The 20,891-nt window shown below is 40.2% G+C and overlaps 1 protein-coding gene across 4 annotated transcripts in view; it reads left to right on the forward strand.

Moving 5' to 3' along the window:
- Positions 1-20,891, forward strand: part of DNAJC6 (DnaJ heat shock protein family (Hsp40) member C6) — a 148,783-nt gene that overhangs the window by 106,064 nt on the left and 21,828 nt on the right. For all 4 annotated transcript variants that reach the window (XM_027058973.2, XM_015078347.3, XM_027058974.2 and 1 more), the window contains 8 exons: positions 8,150-8,272; positions 12,859-12,992; positions 13,725-13,919; positions 14,748-14,865; positions 16,603-16,682; positions 17,544-17,737; positions 17,843-17,923; positions 20,278-20,712. In XM_027058973.2, coding sequence (XP_026914774.1) covers positions 8,150-8,272; positions 12,859-12,992; positions 13,725-13,919; positions 14,748-14,865; positions 16,603-16,682; positions 17,544-17,737; positions 17,843-17,923; positions 20,278-20,712 — 1,360 coding nt within the window. The remainder of the gene's footprint in view (positions 1-8,149; positions 8,273-12,858; positions 12,993-13,724; positions 13,920-14,747; positions 14,866-16,602; positions 16,683-17,543; positions 17,738-17,842; positions 17,924-20,277; positions 20,713-20,891) is intronic.

Here is a 20,891-nt window from a genome sequence, read left to right on the forward strand (position 1 = left end):
CTCCACAGTGTCAGCACGGAGCCCAACGTGGGGCTCGATCCTACAAACTATGAGATCATGACCTGAGCCAAAACCAAGAGTTGGACCCTTAACCAACATAAATCAAATCTTATTTTATTTTATTTTTTATTTTATTTTTAAATTTACCTCCAAATTAGTTAGCATATAGTGCAACAATTATTTCGGGAGTAGATTCCTTAGTGCCCCTTACCCATTTAGCCCATCCCCCCTCCCACACCCCCTCCAGTAACCCTCAGTTTGTTCTCTATATTTATGAGTCTCTTCTGTTTTGTCCCCCTCCCTGTTTTTATATTCTTTTTGTTTCCCTTCCCTTATGTTCATCTGTTTTGTGTCTTAAAGTCCTCATATGAGTGAAGTCATATGATTTTTGTCTTTCTCTGACTAATTTCACTTACAATAATACCCTCCAGTTCCATCCATGTAGTTGCAAATGGCAAGATTTCATTCTTTTTGATTGCCGAGTAATACTCCATTGTGTATATATATCACATCTTCTTTATCCATTCGTCCATCGATGGACATTTGGGCTCTTTCCATACTTTGGCTATTGTTGATAGTGCTGCTATAAACATGGGGGTGCATGTGTCCCTTCGAAACAGCACACCTGTATCCCTTGGGTAAATGCCTAGTAGTGTGATTGCTGGGTCGTAGGGTAGTTCTTTTTAGTTTTTTGAGGAACCTCCATACTGTTTTCTAGAGTGGCTGCACCAGCTTGCATTCCCACCGACAATGCAAAAGAGATCCTCTTTCTCCACATCCTTGCCAACATCTGTTGTTGCCTGAGTTCTTAATGTTAGCCATTCTGACAGGTATGAGGTGGTATCTCGTGGTTTGGATTTGTATTTCCCTGATGATGAGTGATGTTGAGCATTTTTTCATGTGTCGGTTGGCCATCTGGCTGTCTTCTTTGGAGAAGTGTCTATTCATGTCTTTTGCCCATTTCTTCACTGGATTATTTGTTTTTTGGGTGTTGAGTGTGATAAGCTCTATAGATTTTGGATACTAACCCTTTATCTGATATGTCATTTGCAAATATCTTCTCCCATTCTGTCGGTTGCCTTTTAGTTTTGCTGATTATTTCCTTCACATTTTTATTTTGATGAGGTCCCCATAGTTCATTTTTGCTTTTGTTCCCTTGCCTCCAGAGATGTGTTGAGTAAGAAGTTGCTGCGGCCAAGATCAGAGGTTTTTGTCTGCTTTCTCCTCAAGGATTTTGATGGCTTCCTGTCTTACATTGAGGTCTTTCATCTGTTTCGAGTTTGTTTTTGTGTATGGTGTAAGAAAGTGGTCCAGGTTCATTGTTCTGCATGTCGCTGTCCAGCTTTCCCAGCATCACTTGCTGAAGAGACTGTCTTTATTCCATTGGATATTCTTTCCTGCTTTGTCAAAGATTAGTTGGCCATACATTCGTGGGTCCATTTCTGGGTTCTCTATTCTGTTCCATTGATCTGAGTGTCTGTTTTTGTGCCAGTACCATACTGTCTTGATGATTACAGCTGTGTAGTATAGCTTGAAATCTGGGATTGTGATGCTTCCTGCTTAGGTTTTCTTTTCCAAGATTGCTTTGGCTATTCGAGGTCTTTTCTGGTTCCATACAAATTTTAGGATTGTTTGTTCTAGCTCTGTGAAGAATGCTGGTGTTATTTTGATAGGGATTGCATTGAATATGTAGATTGCTTTGGGTAGTATTGACATTTTAACAATATTTGTTCTTCCTATCCAGGAGCATGGAATCTTTTTCCATTTTTTTGTGTCTTCTTCAATTTCTTTCATAAACTTTCTATAGTTTTCAGTGTATAGATTTTTCACCTCTTTGGCTAGATTTATTCCTAGGTATTTTATGGTTTTTTGTGCAACCATAAATGGGATCAATTCCTTGATTTCTCTTTCTGTTGCTTCATTGTTGGTGTATAGGAATGCAACCAATTTCTGTGCGTTGATTTTATATCCTCCAACTTTGCTGAATTCATGAATCAGTTCTAGCAGTTTTTTGGTGGAATCTTTTGGGTTTTCCATATAGAGTATCATGTCATCTGCCAAGGGTGAAAGTCTGACCTCCTCCTGGCCAATATGGATGCCTTTTATTTCTTTGTGTTGTCTGATTGCAGAGGCTAACACTTCCAATACTATATTGAATAACAGTGGCAAGAATGGACATCCCTGTCTTGTTCCTGACCTTAGGGGGAAAGCTCTCAGTTTTTCCCCATTGAGGATGATATTAGTGTTGGGTCGTTCATATATGGCTTTTATGATCTTGAGGTATGCTCCTTCTATCCCTACTTTCTTGAGAGTTTTTATCAAGAAAGCATGCTGTATTTTGTCAAATGCTTTCTCTGCATCTATTGAGAGGATCATATGGTTCTTGTCCTTTCTTTTATTGATGTGATGAATCACATTAATTGTTTTGCGGATACTGAGCCAGCCCTGCATCCCAGGTATAAATCCCACTTGGTCGTGGTGAATAATGTTTTCAATGTATTGTTGGAGCCGGTTGGCTTATATCTTGTTGAGGATTTTTGCATCCATGTTCATCAGGGAAATTGGTCTATAGTTCTCCTTTTTAGTGGGGTCTCTGTCTGGCTTTGGAATCAAGATAATGCTGGCTTCATAGAAAGAGTTTGGAAGTTTTCCAAATCTTATTTTAATAAATGTAGATGGCATGGGGTGCCTGGCTGGCTCAATCAGTAGAGGATACACCTCTTGATCTCAGGGTTGTAAGTTCAAGGGCCACGTTGGATGTAGAGATTACTTAAATCTTCTTTAAAAAATTTAAAAATTAATGTAGGTGGCAGACTCTTCCATAAATACCAGTGTTGGAAAAGACCAAACATGAGACTGGTTTTATTTGTAGACTCACAGGAGTCCAGCTCTGTCTATATCCCTGTGTCTTGAACCCTGAACTAAATCACTTTACATTTTATTGTGTGATATGTGTTTTGGAATACGGTGGTGGTGGCAGAGACAGGCTGTTTCCATGAAGATTTCACTTTGCTGAGGGGAGTCATTCTATATTTTGATTAGCTTTTATGCTTAGAAGCCACATGGTTTGACAGGAATTGGATGAAATAATCAAATAGCAGCTTTCTTAGGATTTGCATGTGTAACGGAATGTTAGAATAGGATTCATATTTAGTCTCCATTTTTAGCAGAGACCCCAACTCAATATATGCCAGATTGCCCTGCTTTCAAAGCAATGTGCTAGAGTGCCTATTCAGAACTGCACAAGAGGTATTGAACATTAGTTTTTTGTTTGTTTGTTTGTTTTTTTAGTCTTCTTAGCCAGTTTCCACCTTGAGGAAATAAAAATTACCAATGTTGACAGTAAAGTCCTGGAGACCAATGAGATGCATTATCTAAAACAGGTATTCTTGATCTGAGTTAAAGAAATATGGGTCCACCTGTGTATTTAGATCCATGGATGGGCTTCGGAGAGTTTAACCATTTCTTCTAGCACCCCACTTTTTTTTTGATGGTGAACTATACGTGACACAAACTCAACCATTTTGACAGCCTATAAGAGTACAGTTCAATGACATTGAATACATTCACAATGTTGTGTAACCATCACCACTGTCTATACCCAAACCTTTTCCATCATCTCCCAAATAAACACTGTACCCATCCACTCTGTAGGTGCATGTAAACTGGTTCACTTTCTGCACAGGTTTTGAGCTCTGCTCAGAATATCAGGAACCACTGCTTTACACGTTTCTTGGTATTGCTGTTGGTAAGAAGTAGAAAACCAGGTGAATGGCCACTGCATGTTGCCTGGTCCTAAAGTTCTTACGTTCTGATCGCACTCCAGCACCACTTGGAGTGTCCTTCCTCCTCCTCTCAACCAGGAAGAAAAGTATGCTGAAGGAGCCCTGTTAATAGCATAAAAAAATAAACCCAGCTGATTTCTTTAGAGTTTTCCTTCATTTTGATTGTTTCTAAACTACATAATCTTGCAGGATTTCTTCCCTTTTGAGAACAAATTGATTTTTGGGAAATATGCTATCAATTTGAACTTACTTAAAGGTCCATCTTTTGTTTGTTTGCTTTCCTTTTCCTTCCAGAGCTCACCAGAGGTCACCAGAGCTCCCAGTTGTTTCTGCTGTGGTTTGCTGGTTGGTGAGAGGTGACTTTACAGGTTATACTTCATCTCTCCCTCTGCCACCATGCTTCAGTTTTTTTTTTTTAATTTTTTTTTTCAACGTTTATTTATTTTTGGGACAGAGAGATACAGAGCATGAACGGGGGAGGGGCAGAGAGAGAGGGAGACACAGAATCGGAAACAGGCTCCAGGCTCTGAGCCATCAGCCCAGAGCCTGACGCGGGGCTCGAACTCATGGACCGTGAGATCGTGACCTGGTTGAAGTCGGACGCTTAACCGACTGTGCCACCCAGGCGCCCCCACCATGCTTCAGTTTTAAAGAAACTGAAAATATGGCCATCACTGGAAGCCATAACCACCCACAAATGTGAGGTGGAATTGCAGTTAATAATCACCATCAGACAGTGTGATATAATACAAAGTACATGAGTCTTATCAGTAATTTTTATTGAGATGACAATTTTAAGCTTTAAAAATTACCCTAGGTTCACATCTCAGCTGTTCCTCTTCCTGGTTAAATCTCTTCACTTCACCCGAGATACATTTTCTCCTGTATGAAATGAGGATGACAATACGAATACCTACCTTGCAAATACTTAGAAATTCTTTTCTGTAGTTTTGCCATAACGAATAAACTTGATAGCAGTGTCTACCCTATAGTAAGCATTCGGTAAGTGGTAGTTATGATTGATGTTAGTAATACTAAAATGCCACAGTAAATGATTGACTAAAATCCCCCTGTTTTCCAAAAATGGTGTAGATTCTTAAAATGTGGTATGGCTCTTGAGTCTGATTCTCTGTAGTACCTTTTGCTCTTGTGTTTGGCAGGTGGGATGCTTCTGCCATTGATGAGCCCATGCTTGTGGCAATGGAGAGAGAAAAATCAAATGGCATCCGGCTGTGGTGCTGTTTTGGCTTCTTTCCCAACTGGGTGGTATCATGGCAGCCTGTAATCCATATGGCATTTTCTGATGCTTGGCAGCTCTGGGAGGTGTTTAGAGAGACTGGAGATGGCATCATGAAGTGTCACATGCCCAAGGATTGTGCTGCTTATTGCCTGAACCTGTGAACCCCAGGGAGACACAAAAATAGCTTACAGTGATTGAATTCCTTAAAAATTTTTTTTGGTTTTGTTTATGCTTTAGTGTTTTTTTCCCTTTTAGACAGAGTACATGCTTTTAAAAAATTCTAATTGTATGTTTGCTTAATGGTGTATAATTATAGATCAAGTAAATATGTAATTATGGAGTACTTTAAATTAATATTATTTACTTGATTGATTTAATGATTCTGGAGCTTTTAGCCTTTTGTGCTGAGAACAATTTAGCCAACTTTTAGCTGAGACTCATTACAGATATTGACATTTAGTGTTTGTATGGTTGACATACAGTTTCTAAAAGGTTTAAAAATACTGTCTGGAAAAGCAATTGTTCCATACTTTTCCATAATTCCAACTTACAACAACAGCTAATTTGATTCATCTGCCCCTTCCTTGAGATATTGTACCTGTAGACAAATCTTAGTATGAGAAGCGATTGCCAAATGGGGTTCATTCCTTTGTTCTTTCAATCATTCGTTCACTCAGCAAATACTGAGCATCTTACATTCAACTAACACAACAACTCTGTGGTTACAAAATGAGTAAGTTATGGTGTCTCTTCTGGTGAGGCCTAGTGTCTAGAGGGGGCGACAGAGGTAAACAATTAATTTGAATACAGTTTGACAATATGCTGGCATTTACTGTGCTTATGTTGCTCCACTTAATTCTCATTACTCTTGTAATGTCCATTTTCACTTTACACACAAGAGATTGGGGCTCCAAGAGATCAGAAACTTGACTACAGTTAATCACATCATAAGTGGTAAAGCAAAGGTGAAAACCCGGCCTGTGGGTTTAACCATGGTGCTCTACTGATAAAAGCTGTAATAGATGAAAATGGACAAGGGCATGGGTATGAAGAAGTAAGGTAACTGATTTCTGCCTCTGGGTGTTAGAGAAACTGTCAGTAACAAAAGAGCACTTGAACTTGGGTTTTAAAGGATGAATATGAATTTACTAAGGGAAGAAAAGCATTGCAGACAAGAAGCAGCTTGTACAAGTGTACATTTTGTTATTTCCCTGATGGCAGAATTTATCTTACCAACTCTTCTTTTTTTTTTTTTTTTTTGAACCAATATATCATTTCTGTTCCTTGAGAACACAGCAGCAGGGAATCCATTTGGTGGTAAAGAATGGGCCAGAAACAGTCTTAATTCATGTTGGGTAGAAGGGGCAAGCTGTTCTGGAGTTTAAACTGGCAGAGGCCCAGTAGTGGGTCACCCTAGATTGTTTAGTAGTTGTGTCAAGCATTTCAACTACTTTGTTTAATAAACCATACCTGTCATTGCCAAAGGTATAGGTAAGTGAGTACCTGGAAGCACCCCTGCCATTACCCTACAATCATCTTGTAGAAAAAGGTACAAATTAACCAAAAAAATGGGCCTTCTTGGCATCCCCAGAGAGAGAAACTTGACTAGCGATTATCTGGTTACCAGAAAAGGGTGAACCAATAGATTGCTCCTGCCTCCCTTTGCCCACTGTTAAACATTAGGGATTTGAGATATTCGTTGTTGTTGTTGTTGTTGTTGTTGTTGTTTAGGCCAGTAGTGTTGCAGAGTACTTTCTGATGACACCATCCATATAAAATCTAGTCTTTTTTCAGAATTCCCTACATTAGCAACCAGCCTAAGCCGCCATCATTCCTGACTTGGGCTCCTCAGCAGCCTCCTGACTGCTCCCCCCGGCTGCTCTCATGTCATCCGCATCCATTCTCTGCACTGGCTTAAGAGGTCTTTGGAAAATACAGATGAGAGTCACTCCTTCTTAAATATTCTCCCAGCTGCTAACAGGACCTTGAATGATCTGGCCCTTCAGTGTGCTTTTTTGCCATATGGGATTTTATTCATTTTATTCAAACATAGCTGGCTTTATCTGAACTCAGGGCTTTGTACTGGCAGTTACCGGATTTGATACTGATGATAATAGCTAATATTCCTTAATCACTTTGTGCATGTCAGGTACTGGGCTGAGCCCTTGAAATACATCCTCATGTACTAACCACACCCTATTAGGCAGGTAGGTAGGTGCCACTCACCACATTTTTGAAAAAAAAAAAAAAGGTTAAAAGAGGTCACAGAGTTTGTTCAAGTCTAAACTTCTCATTTTTTGTTATCTAAATTAGTAAATATCTAATCATTTGGGACTCATACCTAGTATTTTGAGGCAAATGATAATCTCTACCAGTATAGTCTTGTCCCGCAATGATTTATACTCAGAGGACCTGGGTTGCTCTCCTGGTCCTGACTGGCAGCATGACTCTAGACAAGACAGACTCTGAGAGTCTGTTTTCTCATCTGCAGAATGGACATCATGTTAATACCGGTCTTGTACGATTGTGATACTGCTCAGAGCCAAACAGAATTCCAGGAACATTGCCGATGCTCTGTAATGGGTTAAATGAACACGTGTGTTAGATGAGTGAAAATACTGAAGGTTGCCCCATGGTGTTGTGGATTTCTTCAGTAAGACAGAAAGAAATAAGAGCTCTGAGCAAGTGTAGTTTGGCTCACTCTGCAGCTCTTTTCATGTTCTCATGAGAGCTGGAATAAAATTAGGGATAGTGCAGGATTTATAAGATAATACTATAATTAAGTATCCAATAGGCAGGTCAAAACATTGTATTCTTAATAGAAGTTAAATGCATTGTAACCCTACAGGATTAAAAAAAAATCCAAATATGTAGTTTAAATGGTCTATTTTTAATTTAAAATATACCTCAAAATTTGTTTTTATACCTTTACTGGAATGGAATCTTTTAACTAAGAAATTGCTATATTAAACAACTCTTCTTTCTGTTTGAACCCTGTTCACACCTCTTCCTGGCTATATTAAAAGAGAATGTGGTATCATATTCCAGAAGTTGTTTAGTGTGATAGCTGTGTATGGAGAGGAGTCACTTGGGGAATTCATTTCCTTTTGCTCTGTTCCCTTAGGTCTCAGAATGCAGTTGGCCCATTAGGCAGGCCCCCAGTCTGCACAACCTTTTTGCTGTGTGTCGGAATATGTATAATTGGCTACTACAGAATCCCAAAAACGTCTGTGTTGTCCACTGCTTGGTGAGTAACCTTTGTTGTTGTCATTTGTGGTAGTTGGGTTTGGTTTGGCCAAATCCAGCTGGCTCTATAGAGGCTGGTGAACAGGTAACATTTAAGCTGAATAAGCTTTTTGAATCCCTACTTGGGAATTAGGGGATGTGAGGGATATAAAAATGAGGGAAGAATTTATTCTTCTTGCCTTAAAGCTTGAGTAATAGTGAGAGAGGCAGATACATACACGTAATACAGGGCCTCTACAATGTGCTAAATATTATAAAAGAGGTAGAAACGAGGACTGTGGGTACACAGGCAAAAATACCATTGAGTTCTGTGTGAATGAAATTGATAAACACATTGGAATATTTATCTTTTTGTTTTTGAGTGAAAATGAAGTTAAGAAGACCCCTATGCCTTTGTAAGTAGTCACATAGATTGATTGTATTTTACAGCAATTCCTAGTGGGACTGATGAATTTTCCGACCACTGACTTCTTAGAGTCCCTTCCCCCAACTCTTCTCTGGTGGCCTCTTACCTATTGTTTAAAAGTCAACATCTGGTAAAACTCTTTCTGACTCTTGAGTATTTTCACTGTATGGACATTCCCATTGTATATCTGAATGTCTTCTGTGGCATCTAATATACTGCATCATCATGATCTGGTGGTGTGCCTGTTTTCCTACTAGACTGTGAGCATCTCACAGGCAAGAACTGTGTCTCCTTTACCTTTGCACCCCAGGTCTGAGAGGCTTGAATAAATGATTGAATACATGGTCAAGTGAACACACAAGTGGAATCTGAGCATAAATACTGGAATTACTCGTTCTTTTTTTTTTTTATTTATTTAAAAAAAAGTTTTTTTGTTAAACATTTATTTATTTTTGAGACAGAGAGAGACAGAATGTGAACGGGGGAGGGTCGTAGAGAGAGGGAGACACAGAATCTGAAACAGGCTCCAGGCTCTGAGCCGTCAGCACAGAGCCTGACATGGGGCTCGAACACACAGATCACAAGATCATGACCTGAGCGGAAGTCAGACGCTTAACCAACTGAGCCACCCAGGCACCCCTACTCATTCTTCTATAAACTTCAGGGTGTATTTTTTTTTTTTTTTTTGCTATGTGATTACTTGATGATCTTCTCCCTCCTTCTTGAGAGCCAGTTGGCTAAAAGAGGAGGAAAGTGAAAGTACATATTTTCTTCTTTCCATCTCACATCCCCAAACTCTTGGCAACAAAGGAAAAATTTCGTGTCCACGAACGGCCAAAGGGTTTTCCTGTCGGAGGCACAACAGATTGTGCAACAGAACAGATTCCTTTCAGGGACTAAGCAGCTTTAGGCACTTTGGTGATTTTCTCTTCACGCAAGAAATTTCTAAAAGTTCAGAGAGCCAAAGTCTGACAGCTTTGTAAGGGAAGATGGCTCAAGAGAGAGAAGAGGCTTCCAGTTCTTATGATACAATCTTGAAGAATAAAAAGCCAATGAAGAAGAAAAAGAAGCAAAGGATTATGACACCATTGCTGCTCTCTAGCTCACTAAAAAAGGGTACGCATGAGTCAGACATCTGCACCAAGCCTTTGGGAAATGGAATTGAAGCTGGAAATGGGAGCTTTTACTTTTGTCATATATATTTCTGTTTTATTAAAAATAATAAGCATATACTCATCTTTTAATAAAAAACTAATTAAACTGTTGAAAAGATTTGCATGGTAGATAAAAGGAGGGGGACACATCCAAGAACCATGGATCAGTTAAGAGTATCAGGAAGGCTAAATCTAAAAGAATTAAGATTAAGAAAAATGTCTTAAAAAAAGGAAAAACCTGTCCTTGAAATAAGGACAATAACAAATGCTTGAGGCACATGATGTAATCTTAACTCTTTTATTCTGTTTTCTTTGTCAGGGGAGCAAATGTCAGGCTAGGACGGTAGTAACAATGATCATTAAGACAGAGCTGATAGGTAGTGAGATAGTAAAGGAGCCTCACAGTACTTTAAAAATAATCCACTCTCTAGACTTAAATTATGTCTCAGAATGCTGAGAGCACTTGGAAAAGCAATCATGGATTCCTTATGTAATATGAGGAAACAGGAAGAAGAGGTGCCAGGCAAACAAAGACAGGAGAGTTTTTCCAAAATACGGAGGAGGTTTATCCTGGAAAGTTACAGGCTGGTGAACCTGATGGCACTTTAAGGCAAAAGTCTAATATAAATCTTTGCACAGATGATTTTAAACTCTTAGGAAAAAGGAGTCTTCATTGGTTCATTATGAATGTGCATATCAAAACAGCTGAACTTTTACAAGACCAATAGACTAGTAGGGATAGCTTATTGTATTCCTGCAAGGTATTTCCCAATTTCCTATAATCAAGATAGAGAAATTTGGGCTAGGTTATAATACATCTAGTTGGATTGTGGCTCAGTACTTGCTTCCAAGGGTAGGTGATTAATGGATCAGTATCTTCCCAGGAGAAGGTTGCGTTTGGTTGCCCTTTTAATTAAAAGCAGTGATGAGGATGTGAAGATCAAGCTTCCAGTATTTCTCAGAAATGGGAGGGTCATATAATGAATCTGGATTTTAAAAGCCTTTGCAGGTTGGTTGTTTAACGGAAACTAAGAATGTGAAATTAAACACAGGATAAATGTGAAGTCCTGAATCTTGTTGTAAAAGATTAAATGTATTTGTCTCTTAGCTTAACACATCATTTGAAAAAGAGCTAGGGGTTTTAGTAGATAGGAAAATCAATAAGAGCTTAGGGTGTGACTTAGCCTGCATATAAACTAATTTGGCCTAGGATTATGTTAGTAAAAGCATAGTGTCCAGATTAAAGGAGATGGTATTTCCTCTCTAGTTGGTTGGAGTGCACCTCATATTTTACATTTCACATCTGGGTAGCACATTTAAGGTTGTTGTTTTAAAATGGGTCTGTTCAGAGAAACTTCACCAAATGATGTTTCTTAAAATGGAATATCAAGTGAGGAAGAATCAAAGAAATTATATATTAGTTGGGGTCCTTTAGAGAAACAGAACCAATATATAATGCATTTATTATAGGAATTGGTTCACACAGTTACAGAAGCTGAGAAGTCCTACAATTTGTTTGCTGTCTGCAAACTAGAGAACCAGAAAAGCTGGTGATGTAATTCAGTCTGAGTCCAAGGCCTGAGAACAGGGGCTCTGATGTCCCAGGGAAGAAGGTAGACATCTCAGTTCAAGAAGATAGAAAATTCACCCTTTCTCTGCTTTTTGGTTCTATTCAGACCCTCAACAGATTAGGTGATGCCCATGCACATTGGTGAGAGTACATCTTTTTTTACTCAGAGTCAAACGCTGATCTCTTAAAAAAATTTTTTAAATGTTTATTTTATTTTTGAGTGAGAGAGTGAGAATGAGCAGGGGAGGGACAGAGAGAGAGAATCCCACGGAGGCTCCACACTGCCAGCACAGAGCTTGTGTGGGGCTCGAACCCACAAACCTCAAGATAGTGATCCGAGCCAAAGTCAGACACTTAACTGATTGAGCCACCCAGGCACCCTGAATGCTGATCTCTTTTCGAGACACTCTCATAGACAATTCTAGAAGTAATGTTTTACCAACTGTCTGAGCATCGCTCAGCCCAGTCAAGTTGACACATAAAATTAACCGTCACAGATTGGGTGTGCCTTTAACCTGTAAAATGAAAGGGTTGGTGGAAGGGGAGGGTATTTCAGATATGTGAAAGGCTACCCCAGGAAGAAAGAAGTAGGTTTACTCCATCCTGACAGAATAAAAAACGAGGATCATTGAGTGGAATAGACTTCAACTCAACATATTCAGGATAAAGAAGAACTTTGTAAGCTGAGCTGGGCTTGGTTTCTTCAAGTAGCAACAAGCCTCCTGTCACTCAGAGTGTTCTAGAAGAGCCTGGGCCACCATCTGTTAGGAATGTTACATGTATTTCTCCACTGAATGTGGTTGAATCATGTGAAGCTTCTTTGTTTTGTATGAATCTAGAAACATACTTTGGGTAAAATATATACATAGCATATTCCAAAGAGCAGTATTTGCCTAATCTGTGAACTCTACCTCCAGCTTGCAACCAAGAGACCTCAACTACTAGTTCTGATCCTATGAGTCCAAAGTTACTTTGAAGATTAGACTATTTTCCCATAAATATATGCAGATCAAATTTATGTAGCTTGGTTTCTTAGGTTAGTAGACAGTCAGTTTTACCCTAAGAATAAGCCTTCCTTGCTGCTTTGTGATTTGAAGTGCTTGGGACAGAGTTTGGTTTTCAAGTGAACACACTTTACTTTATTTATTTATTTTGAGAGAGAGTGAGGGAGAGAGAGAGAATCCCAAGGAGGCTCTGTGTTGTCAGTGCAGAGCCCAGTGCAGGGCTTGATCCCACGAACTGCGAGATCATGACCTGAGCTGAAATCAGGAGTCGACACCTAAGTGACTGAGCCACCCAGGCACCCTCAGGTGAATAATTTTGAACTGAAAATCATTCTGTTAAGAAGAATTCTCCGCATTCTCTCTTCCCTCTTTTAACTGCAAGTACAGCCATTCTCTATGGTGAGTGGCTGACTGGGCCACGTTTGTGACAGGTTTATGTATCTTCCTTGGCAGGATGGACGGGCAGCATCGTCAATTCTGGTTGGTGCTATGTTCATTTTCTGTAATCTCTACTCTACTCCTGGCCCAGCCGTTCGATTGTTATATGCAAAGCGACCCGGAATCGGACTGTCGCCATCCCACAGGAGGTAAAGTAAGCTAGATGCAGGGTAGGCACAATTTCTAACTGGTATTGTGCCCTTAAGAAAAGGGAAACCCTTTTTAGGTAATTGACTTATTATACTTCTGTTACTTGCAGTTTCTTCTTTTTTCTTATTTATTTATTTAAAAAATGTTTATTTTGAGAGAAAGTGTGAGTGGGGGATGGACAGAGAAAGAGGGAGAGAGAGAATCCCAAGCAGGCTCTGTGCTATCAGCACAGAGCCCGACGTGGGGCTTGATCCCAAGAACCATGAGATCATGACCTGAACCAAAATCAAGAGTCAGACGCTTAACTGACTGAGTCACCCAGGCACCCCTTCTTTTCTCTTATATAATTTCCCCTTCTTACTTTTTTTGAGTTAAAAGTGCTTCTGATGATAAATTCTAAAATTTTTCCAAAGCCGGCTTTTAGCTGATAAACCTAACCTGGCAGATCAAATAGGAACAGATATGCCAATGTGAAGTTAGTATAAAGCTCCCATAAGCCTTTTTCATTTAATAAATTACCCCTTTACCAGTTCTTTGGGGGGGAAATACAGTCATGTCACTAGATAAAAGCTTTCATAAATTGTTGGTTGCATTCTCTTTTGGTAGCTAATGTTTAAGAATTTAACACAGTAAATTGTTATTATAAGTTAGTAATTTACAAGAATAGACTTCATAGCCAAGATTGATTCCTTCTTTGGTCTGACCCACAGAATGTCAATCTTCTGTTTCAGATACCTGGGCTATATGTGTGACCTCCTAGCAGACAAGCCCTACCGCCCTCACTTCAAGCCTCTCACGATTAAGTCCATCACTGTCAGTCCAGTCCCTTTTTTTAACAAACAGAGAAATGGATGTCGTCCTTACTGTGATGTACTGATTGGAGAAACCAAAATATATACGACCTGTGCAGATTTTGAACGAATGAAGTAGGTCATGAACTTTTCTTCACTTCTTAGGAATTGCTCATTTCTTATCTAGGTTGAATTATATTCTTCCTGTGAGGAATACATCATTGTGAAAAGGCTGATATTAAAAAAAAAGTTCTATGTAGGTTCAATCCTAGAAAAGCATAAGTAAACCAAGGGATGCTATGGCTCCCTCTCAAATGGAAATATAAGCTAAGGGACTAGCATGAATTATGAGGGTTAAGACAGTGGTGGGGACAGAGGACCTACATGCTTAGTTTCTAGGTGAGCAGCTAGGCAGATGGTGATATAATGAAAGAAGTTACAGAATCCAAAATAAAAAGCAGGTGCCAGTAGGAGGTGGTAGGGGGTATGGAGAGAAGGGAGTAGATGGTGACATAAAATGAAGTTAGTTTGGAATAGGTTGAATTTGGGAATTGGTATCTAAGACCCTCACAGAGCATGGCTTTGCAGTTTCTATACTGATCTTGGTTGGACATTTTTGTTCCCTCTGTCTCTGCTTTTACTATTAATTTAAAGTTAAGAAACAACAAGTATATCAGGGCTAAGTGTATTTGAGGATTATGAGATCTGAAGAGTAGGGATGGGCAGTCAATTTATCTGAAGTCCAGATGGGACAGGGGAGGGGGTCTACCATTAGACCAACACCATCCTATGGCAGAACCAGTTTGCACCCATGGCTGTGCTCCTGACTCTGCTTAAGATAGGAAATGGTTCTTGGGCCCAGTCTTGGGCAATAGGTCCTTTGGCTTGAGCCACAGAGGACTATACCTATGTGATCATACAAGATTGGACTCTTTCAATGTATATTTTTGTCTCTGTTTGTAGAGAATACCGTGTCCAAGATGGAAAAATCTTTATTCCCTTGAGCATCACTGTGCAAGGAGATGTGGTTGTTTCCATGTATCACTTGAGGTCAACCATTGGGAGCCGACTACAGGCTAAGGTATGGTTTCAGGAAGAATCATGGCATAAACTCTTCTGAGCCTTCAATAGAGTATTTTATTTTATTTTATTTTATTTTATTTTATTTTATTTTATTTTATTTATTTTAAAAATAAGCTCATAAGCCCAGCATGGAGTTTGAGCTCATGACCTCAAGACCAAGAGTTACATGCTCGAAGCACCTGGGTGGCTCAGTCAGTTAAGCATCTGACTCTTGATTTTGGTTCATGAGATGGAGCCCTGCGATAGGCGCTGACAGCATCGATCCTGCTTGGGGTTCTCTGTCTCCCTCTCTCTTTGCCCCTCCCCTGCTCACACTCATCTCTCTCAAAATAAATAAATAGAAGTTAAAAACAACAGAGTTCCATGCTCTACTGACTGAGCCAACCGGGCATCCCTTAATATGAGGAGGATTTTAAAGTATATTCTCTGTATCACTTTGGGCTTGAGTGACTTGTGGTTTTAGAATTAGAAAGAACCTTTAAAGATTATTTATGTCTGTTTCCCTCATTTTATAGGGAACGAGACTCAGAGAGAATGTGATTTGCCCAGAGGCCTTGGCATGATGACTTTGCCAGAAACTGACAGCTCTGGAACTTGTACCAAACCTTGAGCTTTAGAAGCTCATGCCCTTTTTTATAGTGTCCCATTTGGATCAGTGTGAGAGGAGATATTTCTATTAAGGATGTAGGATTAAGTAATTATAGTTTTTCAATGTTTTATTAGAATAACATTCACATAACATAAAATTCACCCTTTCAATGTGTACAATACAGTTATGTTTAGTATTGTCAAAAGGTTATACAGCACCACCATATCATTCCAGAACATCATCATCCTCAAAAGAAACTCTATACCTATTATCGGCCATTGCCCCTCCCCTCTTCCATCCCCTGGGCAACCACTGATCTACTCCCTGTCTCTAAGGGTTTGCCTCTTTTGGACATTCATGTAAATGGAATCTCATACAATATGTGGTTCTTTGTGGCTGGTTTTTTTCATTTAGCATAATATTTCTGAAATTCATCCATGTCATATCATGTATCTGTACTTCATTCCTTTGTATGGCCAAATAATATTCCATTGTGGCTATATCACTTTTTATTAATCTCTTCATCAGTTGATGGGCATTTTGGTCATTGCCTCTTTTGGGATATTTTGAATAATGTTATAAGTAATTGTATTTTAATTCATCAAATATTTGCCAAGTGCATGCTCTGTGCCAGCCATTGCCTTAGGGGTATAGGATTGACAAGATTAAGACTGTCCCTGCCCTCAGAGAGCTCAGCCTAGCAGGAGAAATTCACCACATGTACGAATATCTACTCACATAGTAGAGGTAAGATGAGATACTATAATGGGAGTGGTCTGCTTTAGTCATTGGTGGCTACAGAGAGGATATGAACTTTCAAGGTGGCTGTTGAAGGATGAGTTCATTAGGTTGCAGCAGGGGCATCCTGAAGAGAAGGAATGGAATGAGCCAAAGTATGGCAGTATGCAAGAACATGGGACATTAGTGGAAGAGGCAATGGCTTGCCAAAGCAGAGTTCATGGAGATGAGAGGCTAGAAATGATGCTGGGCCATTTCCAAATGGGAAGGTCACTTAGTGTTCATAATAAACAGAAGCTCCAATGTAGAAACAGTTGAAGGTGCATGGCTCCCCAAAGTATAATTTCTTGATGCAGTTAGTCCCCTTTCCCTGGTTGATTGTCACGTGCTTCTCTCCTGTATTTGTAGGTGACCAACACCCAGATATTCCAGCTTCAGTTTCATACTGGATTCATACCACTGGAAACCACAGTTTTAAAGTTCACCAAGTGAGTGCTACTTGGACTGAAATCCGTTTTCAATATAAGCAGCTGGGAAATGCTGGAAGCCAAATACCCAAGGTTCCTTTGCTCTGTGCTGCAGCAACCCCTGGAATCCTGTGCTGCAGGACTGTTGAGTGTAGCTTAACAACACAGAGAGCCTGGTTGCATTTCACAGCTTGCAGTTGGGTATAATTTGTCTTGAGTGCAAATGGATCAAGGACTTCAAATAGAAAGGTCTAAAATTCCATGTGAGAGAACAAGACTGAACAAAGAGGAAACAAAGTATCAATACTGTGACCCTTTGCATCTGTGTATCCCTTTGTGTTTTTCAACAGTGATGGCAGTTTAATCAGTGGTATGATATGAGCAATGACCCTTGAGACAGGATGCCAGGCTATAGCACTAAAGCAGGGTACCCTTCTGTACCAGAGAATGAACCTTAGTTGCTTTATTATAATGTAGTTTAGGGAACTCAGAGGGATGGCTGAAGCCAGGGTGATAGGTGGGAGTTGTGGGAGTCAGGGTAGGGGTAGACATTCAAGAGCTCAGGGTGGCAGCTGGGGACTATCTCACTATGTTAACAACTAATTTAGCCTTGCCTGGGCATACTGGCTGGATCTATTGCCCTACTTCCTAACATGTTTTTTTATATGCAGTAATATCCAAATTCTTTAGTTGTACTTACTATTCTCCCCCTTTCCTCTACTGAGGCCAGAAGAGTAAAGTACCTTATCTGGTTAGTGATTGATTTTTCCCTAGAAATGAGTCTTAGGGTTAACCTGAGTCAACATACAATGGTTTCTGTGCTGAACATCATACTGGATCCATTGTTTTTCACTGATCTTCTTCTTTTAAATTGCTATTTAGACCTGAATTGGACGCATGTGATGTACCAGAAAAATATCCTCAGCTATTTCAGGTGACTCTAGATATAGAACTACAGCCCCACGACAAAGTGATAGACTTAACCCCACCATGGGAACATTACTGCACGAAAGATGTCAATCCCAGCATCCTCTTCTCTTCTCACCAGGAGCATCAAGAAACTCTGGTCTTAGGAGGTATGAGTCACCTGGTGGTTTTGTTTTCAGGACAAAGCCTCTGTGTTATTATCACTTTGACTTATTTCCTATTTCATTGATGCTGCATGGCCTTTTCTCTTGCAGGACAGGCTCCAATAGATATCCCTCCGGACAACCCCAGGCATTTTGGGCAAGGTGGCTTCTTTTCCTCTCTCTGTTGGCAAGGTACTTCTAAGCATTTCTCTAAGTTACGTGGTTAGATACTTAAGTCATGTGGTGATTCTGTAAAAATGGTTTGTTCTCAAAGCAGCTTCAAAAAAAGAAGCATTTAGAAGTCATCCCTGTTCTTCCTTACTTTACACCCTCCCTGCTCATTCTTTTTTCAAATCAGGCAGTTTGAAATTACCTCTCTACTTTGAACTTCATGGGTACTCTTAGACTGATGTAAAAGGCCATTTAAAGCTGAATTCTACCTTTTCTTTCTATGCTGTCTTTTGGATTACATCTTTCCTGGACTTATGAATCAATATGATATTTTCTAGGATTTCCCTTTATGCTGCTGACACACAAATTAACAAAAGACTCTATCTCCTGCCCTTGAGTACATATTCTGAAAATATAAAATCTGGCATTTCCCCCAGAGGGATCTCGCCACTAGGAGGGCAGATCTAAGCTTCTCCTGGTGCAGAAAAGGCAAATACTTTGCCCATATGTCTCTGCTATATGCTTTAACAGCCATGGCAAAAATTGGTCTCAATAATAGTATCCTTTTCCACCAAACCTGGACATGTTTTTAGAATCTCTCCAACATAACACTTCAGATTGCTGCCATCAGTAGACTGGCAATGGCATTCTATCCATACACATTCGCCTCCTTGCTATAGAGTTTGCTGAGGTTAACTCCAAGATTGAATGTAGAATTGAATCGTAAGGACTTTCTGTAAGAAAGGGGTAGGAAAATAGCTTTGACAATGCTCTGGTTAGAGTTTTCTTGGTTGACCTTTCTTCACTGTGCAAACATGAAACAGTATTCCTGTTGCCTATGGAATTTTCCATGTTTCGTGAAAAAAAAAGTTCACAGAATTCCTTTGAATTAAAAGCCTTACTTTCAGAATTTCCTCCTGGGAAATGGGAACTCAGAGGGATGGCTGAAGCCAGGGTGATAGGTGGGAGTTGTGGGAGTCAGGGTAGGGGTAGACATTCAAGAGCTCAGGGAATTTCCTCCTGGGAAATGGGACCAATACATAAAAAAATTGGAAAATCCAGTGAAATCTAGATAACAGGTCGACTCCCCAGTTTCCCCCAGTAACAAGTCCCCTACATCTTCCCTTCCTCACATAAGGGCTTTTAATTAAACTTCACTTTTTCGTCTCCACTGACATTGTAGTAATTTAGAAGTCATTCCTGTTAGTAGGCTCTGAAATAGGTTTTAGCAGAAATGCACAATTCCTTATCTGAACTTCACAGAAGTATTTCAGGAATGCAAAAGTTTTTTAATTTTAGGTGATATGGGATATAAATGGTATATTACTTAGCATCCCCAGCGGCATCTCAGACAACTTGTAATGGAGCGTATTAATGTTTCCGCAGTGAAACATGTAAAAATAATCACTTTGGGTGAGATAAATGAAGAGTATACATATGTACGTATCAGTTCTGGTCAGATTTTTCCACCAGCCAAATTTGTTCCAGACTTAGGGAAACCTTTCCCTTTTCATAGCTTTTTGCATTTCAGAATCGGGAATTAGGGATGTGGATCTGCCCTTGATTTAGAATGTGGGTCTACCTAACATTAAATAACCAAGTTTCCTTGAAGGATCTGTCTCAAGGAGGGCCTGGAAAGTCACCCATCAGCCTCTCCATCCCTTCCCCAGAAGAGACCTCTTCCATGCTGCCCACTTTATGCTGAATATATCGCCGTCCAGGATGGTATAGGGACCATCCTGAGCGGAATCTCTGTGGCTATTCACTGGTTAGGTGTGTGGTTGGCTTCTACTCCTGACTGTGGGAGGAAGGCCTTGCTTTTGGCTGCAGGCCACATGAAAAAAAAAAAAAAGAGGAATCAGCAAAGGATTAAGAAATTATGGGACTTCTTTTCAAAGCACCTAGAAGAGCACGTGGAAGATGATAATCATAATCATAAACACTTAGGTACTACTTAATATTGATCTGAACACTTTTTGTTTATCATCTCATGTAGTTCTCACCATAGCCATTGGAGTTAGGTACTATTGGTTACCCCCATTTTGCTGAGGAGGAAACCAAGGCACAGAGAAGTAAAGTAACTTTCTTAGTGTCACAGAGCCAGTAATTAGAGCTGGGATTCCAACCCAGCCTGTCTGGCTCCAGACTTCCTGCTTTTCCCTGCTCCACGATACTGCCTCTCAGCTGCTCAACAAAAGGTGATTGGATGATGGGAAATACATCCAGCAGTTTTCTATTGGTAAGGGTCTGAGAGCATTGTTTGCTCAGGGCTGCTGCTTCTCTCTTTCAGAGTTATGTACCAACTCTAACTCAAAAAAAATCAGTAATGCTGGGGCCAGTAACTAACTATTTATTGGCATATTGGCCTTCCTTAGATCAGAAATCGGAAAAATCATTCTGTGAGGAGGACCATGCTGCCCTAGTGAATCCAGAAAGTGAGCAATCGGATGATGAACTTCTGACCCTTTCCAGTCCACATGGCAATGCTAGTGGTGACAAACAGCATGGAGCTAAAAAGCCCAGCAAAAAGCAGCAGGAGCCAGCTGCCCCTCCACCCCCTGAAGATGTGGACCTTCTGGGTCTAGAAGGATCTGCAGTGAGTAAGAACTTCTCTCCGCCAGTGGCTCCTCCCACTAATTCTGAACTGCTGAGTGACCTGTTTGGAGGTGGAGGTGCGGCAGGGGCTGCCCAGGCTGGACAGTCAGGGGTGGAAGACATGTTTCATCCGAGTGGACCTGCGTCTACCCAGTCGACACCACGCCGCTCTGCCCCCTCCACCTCTGCATCTCCAACCCTAAGAGTGGGAGAAGGTAATTTTTTCCATGTTACACTAAACCTCTCAATTTTGAATTGGAACCTTTGGGTGAAGCAGGTAGAATTGAACTTTCCTAATAAGCTAGACTTTTCTGGTCTCCCTGAAAGTCCCTTAGAGGTCTCTGTTTTCAGTTAATGGGGAAATGTCCATTTTGGTAGGACAGTGTAAGAGTGA

The sequence above is a fragment of the Acinonyx jubatus genome, chromosome C1 (genome assembly GCF_027475565.1).
Source record: "Acinonyx jubatus isolate Ajub_Pintada_27869175 chromosome C1, VMU_Ajub_asm_v1.0, whole genome shotgun sequence".
In the NCBI taxonomy this organism is placed as follows: Eukaryota; Metazoa; Chordata; class Mammalia; order Carnivora; family Felidae; genus Acinonyx; species Acinonyx jubatus.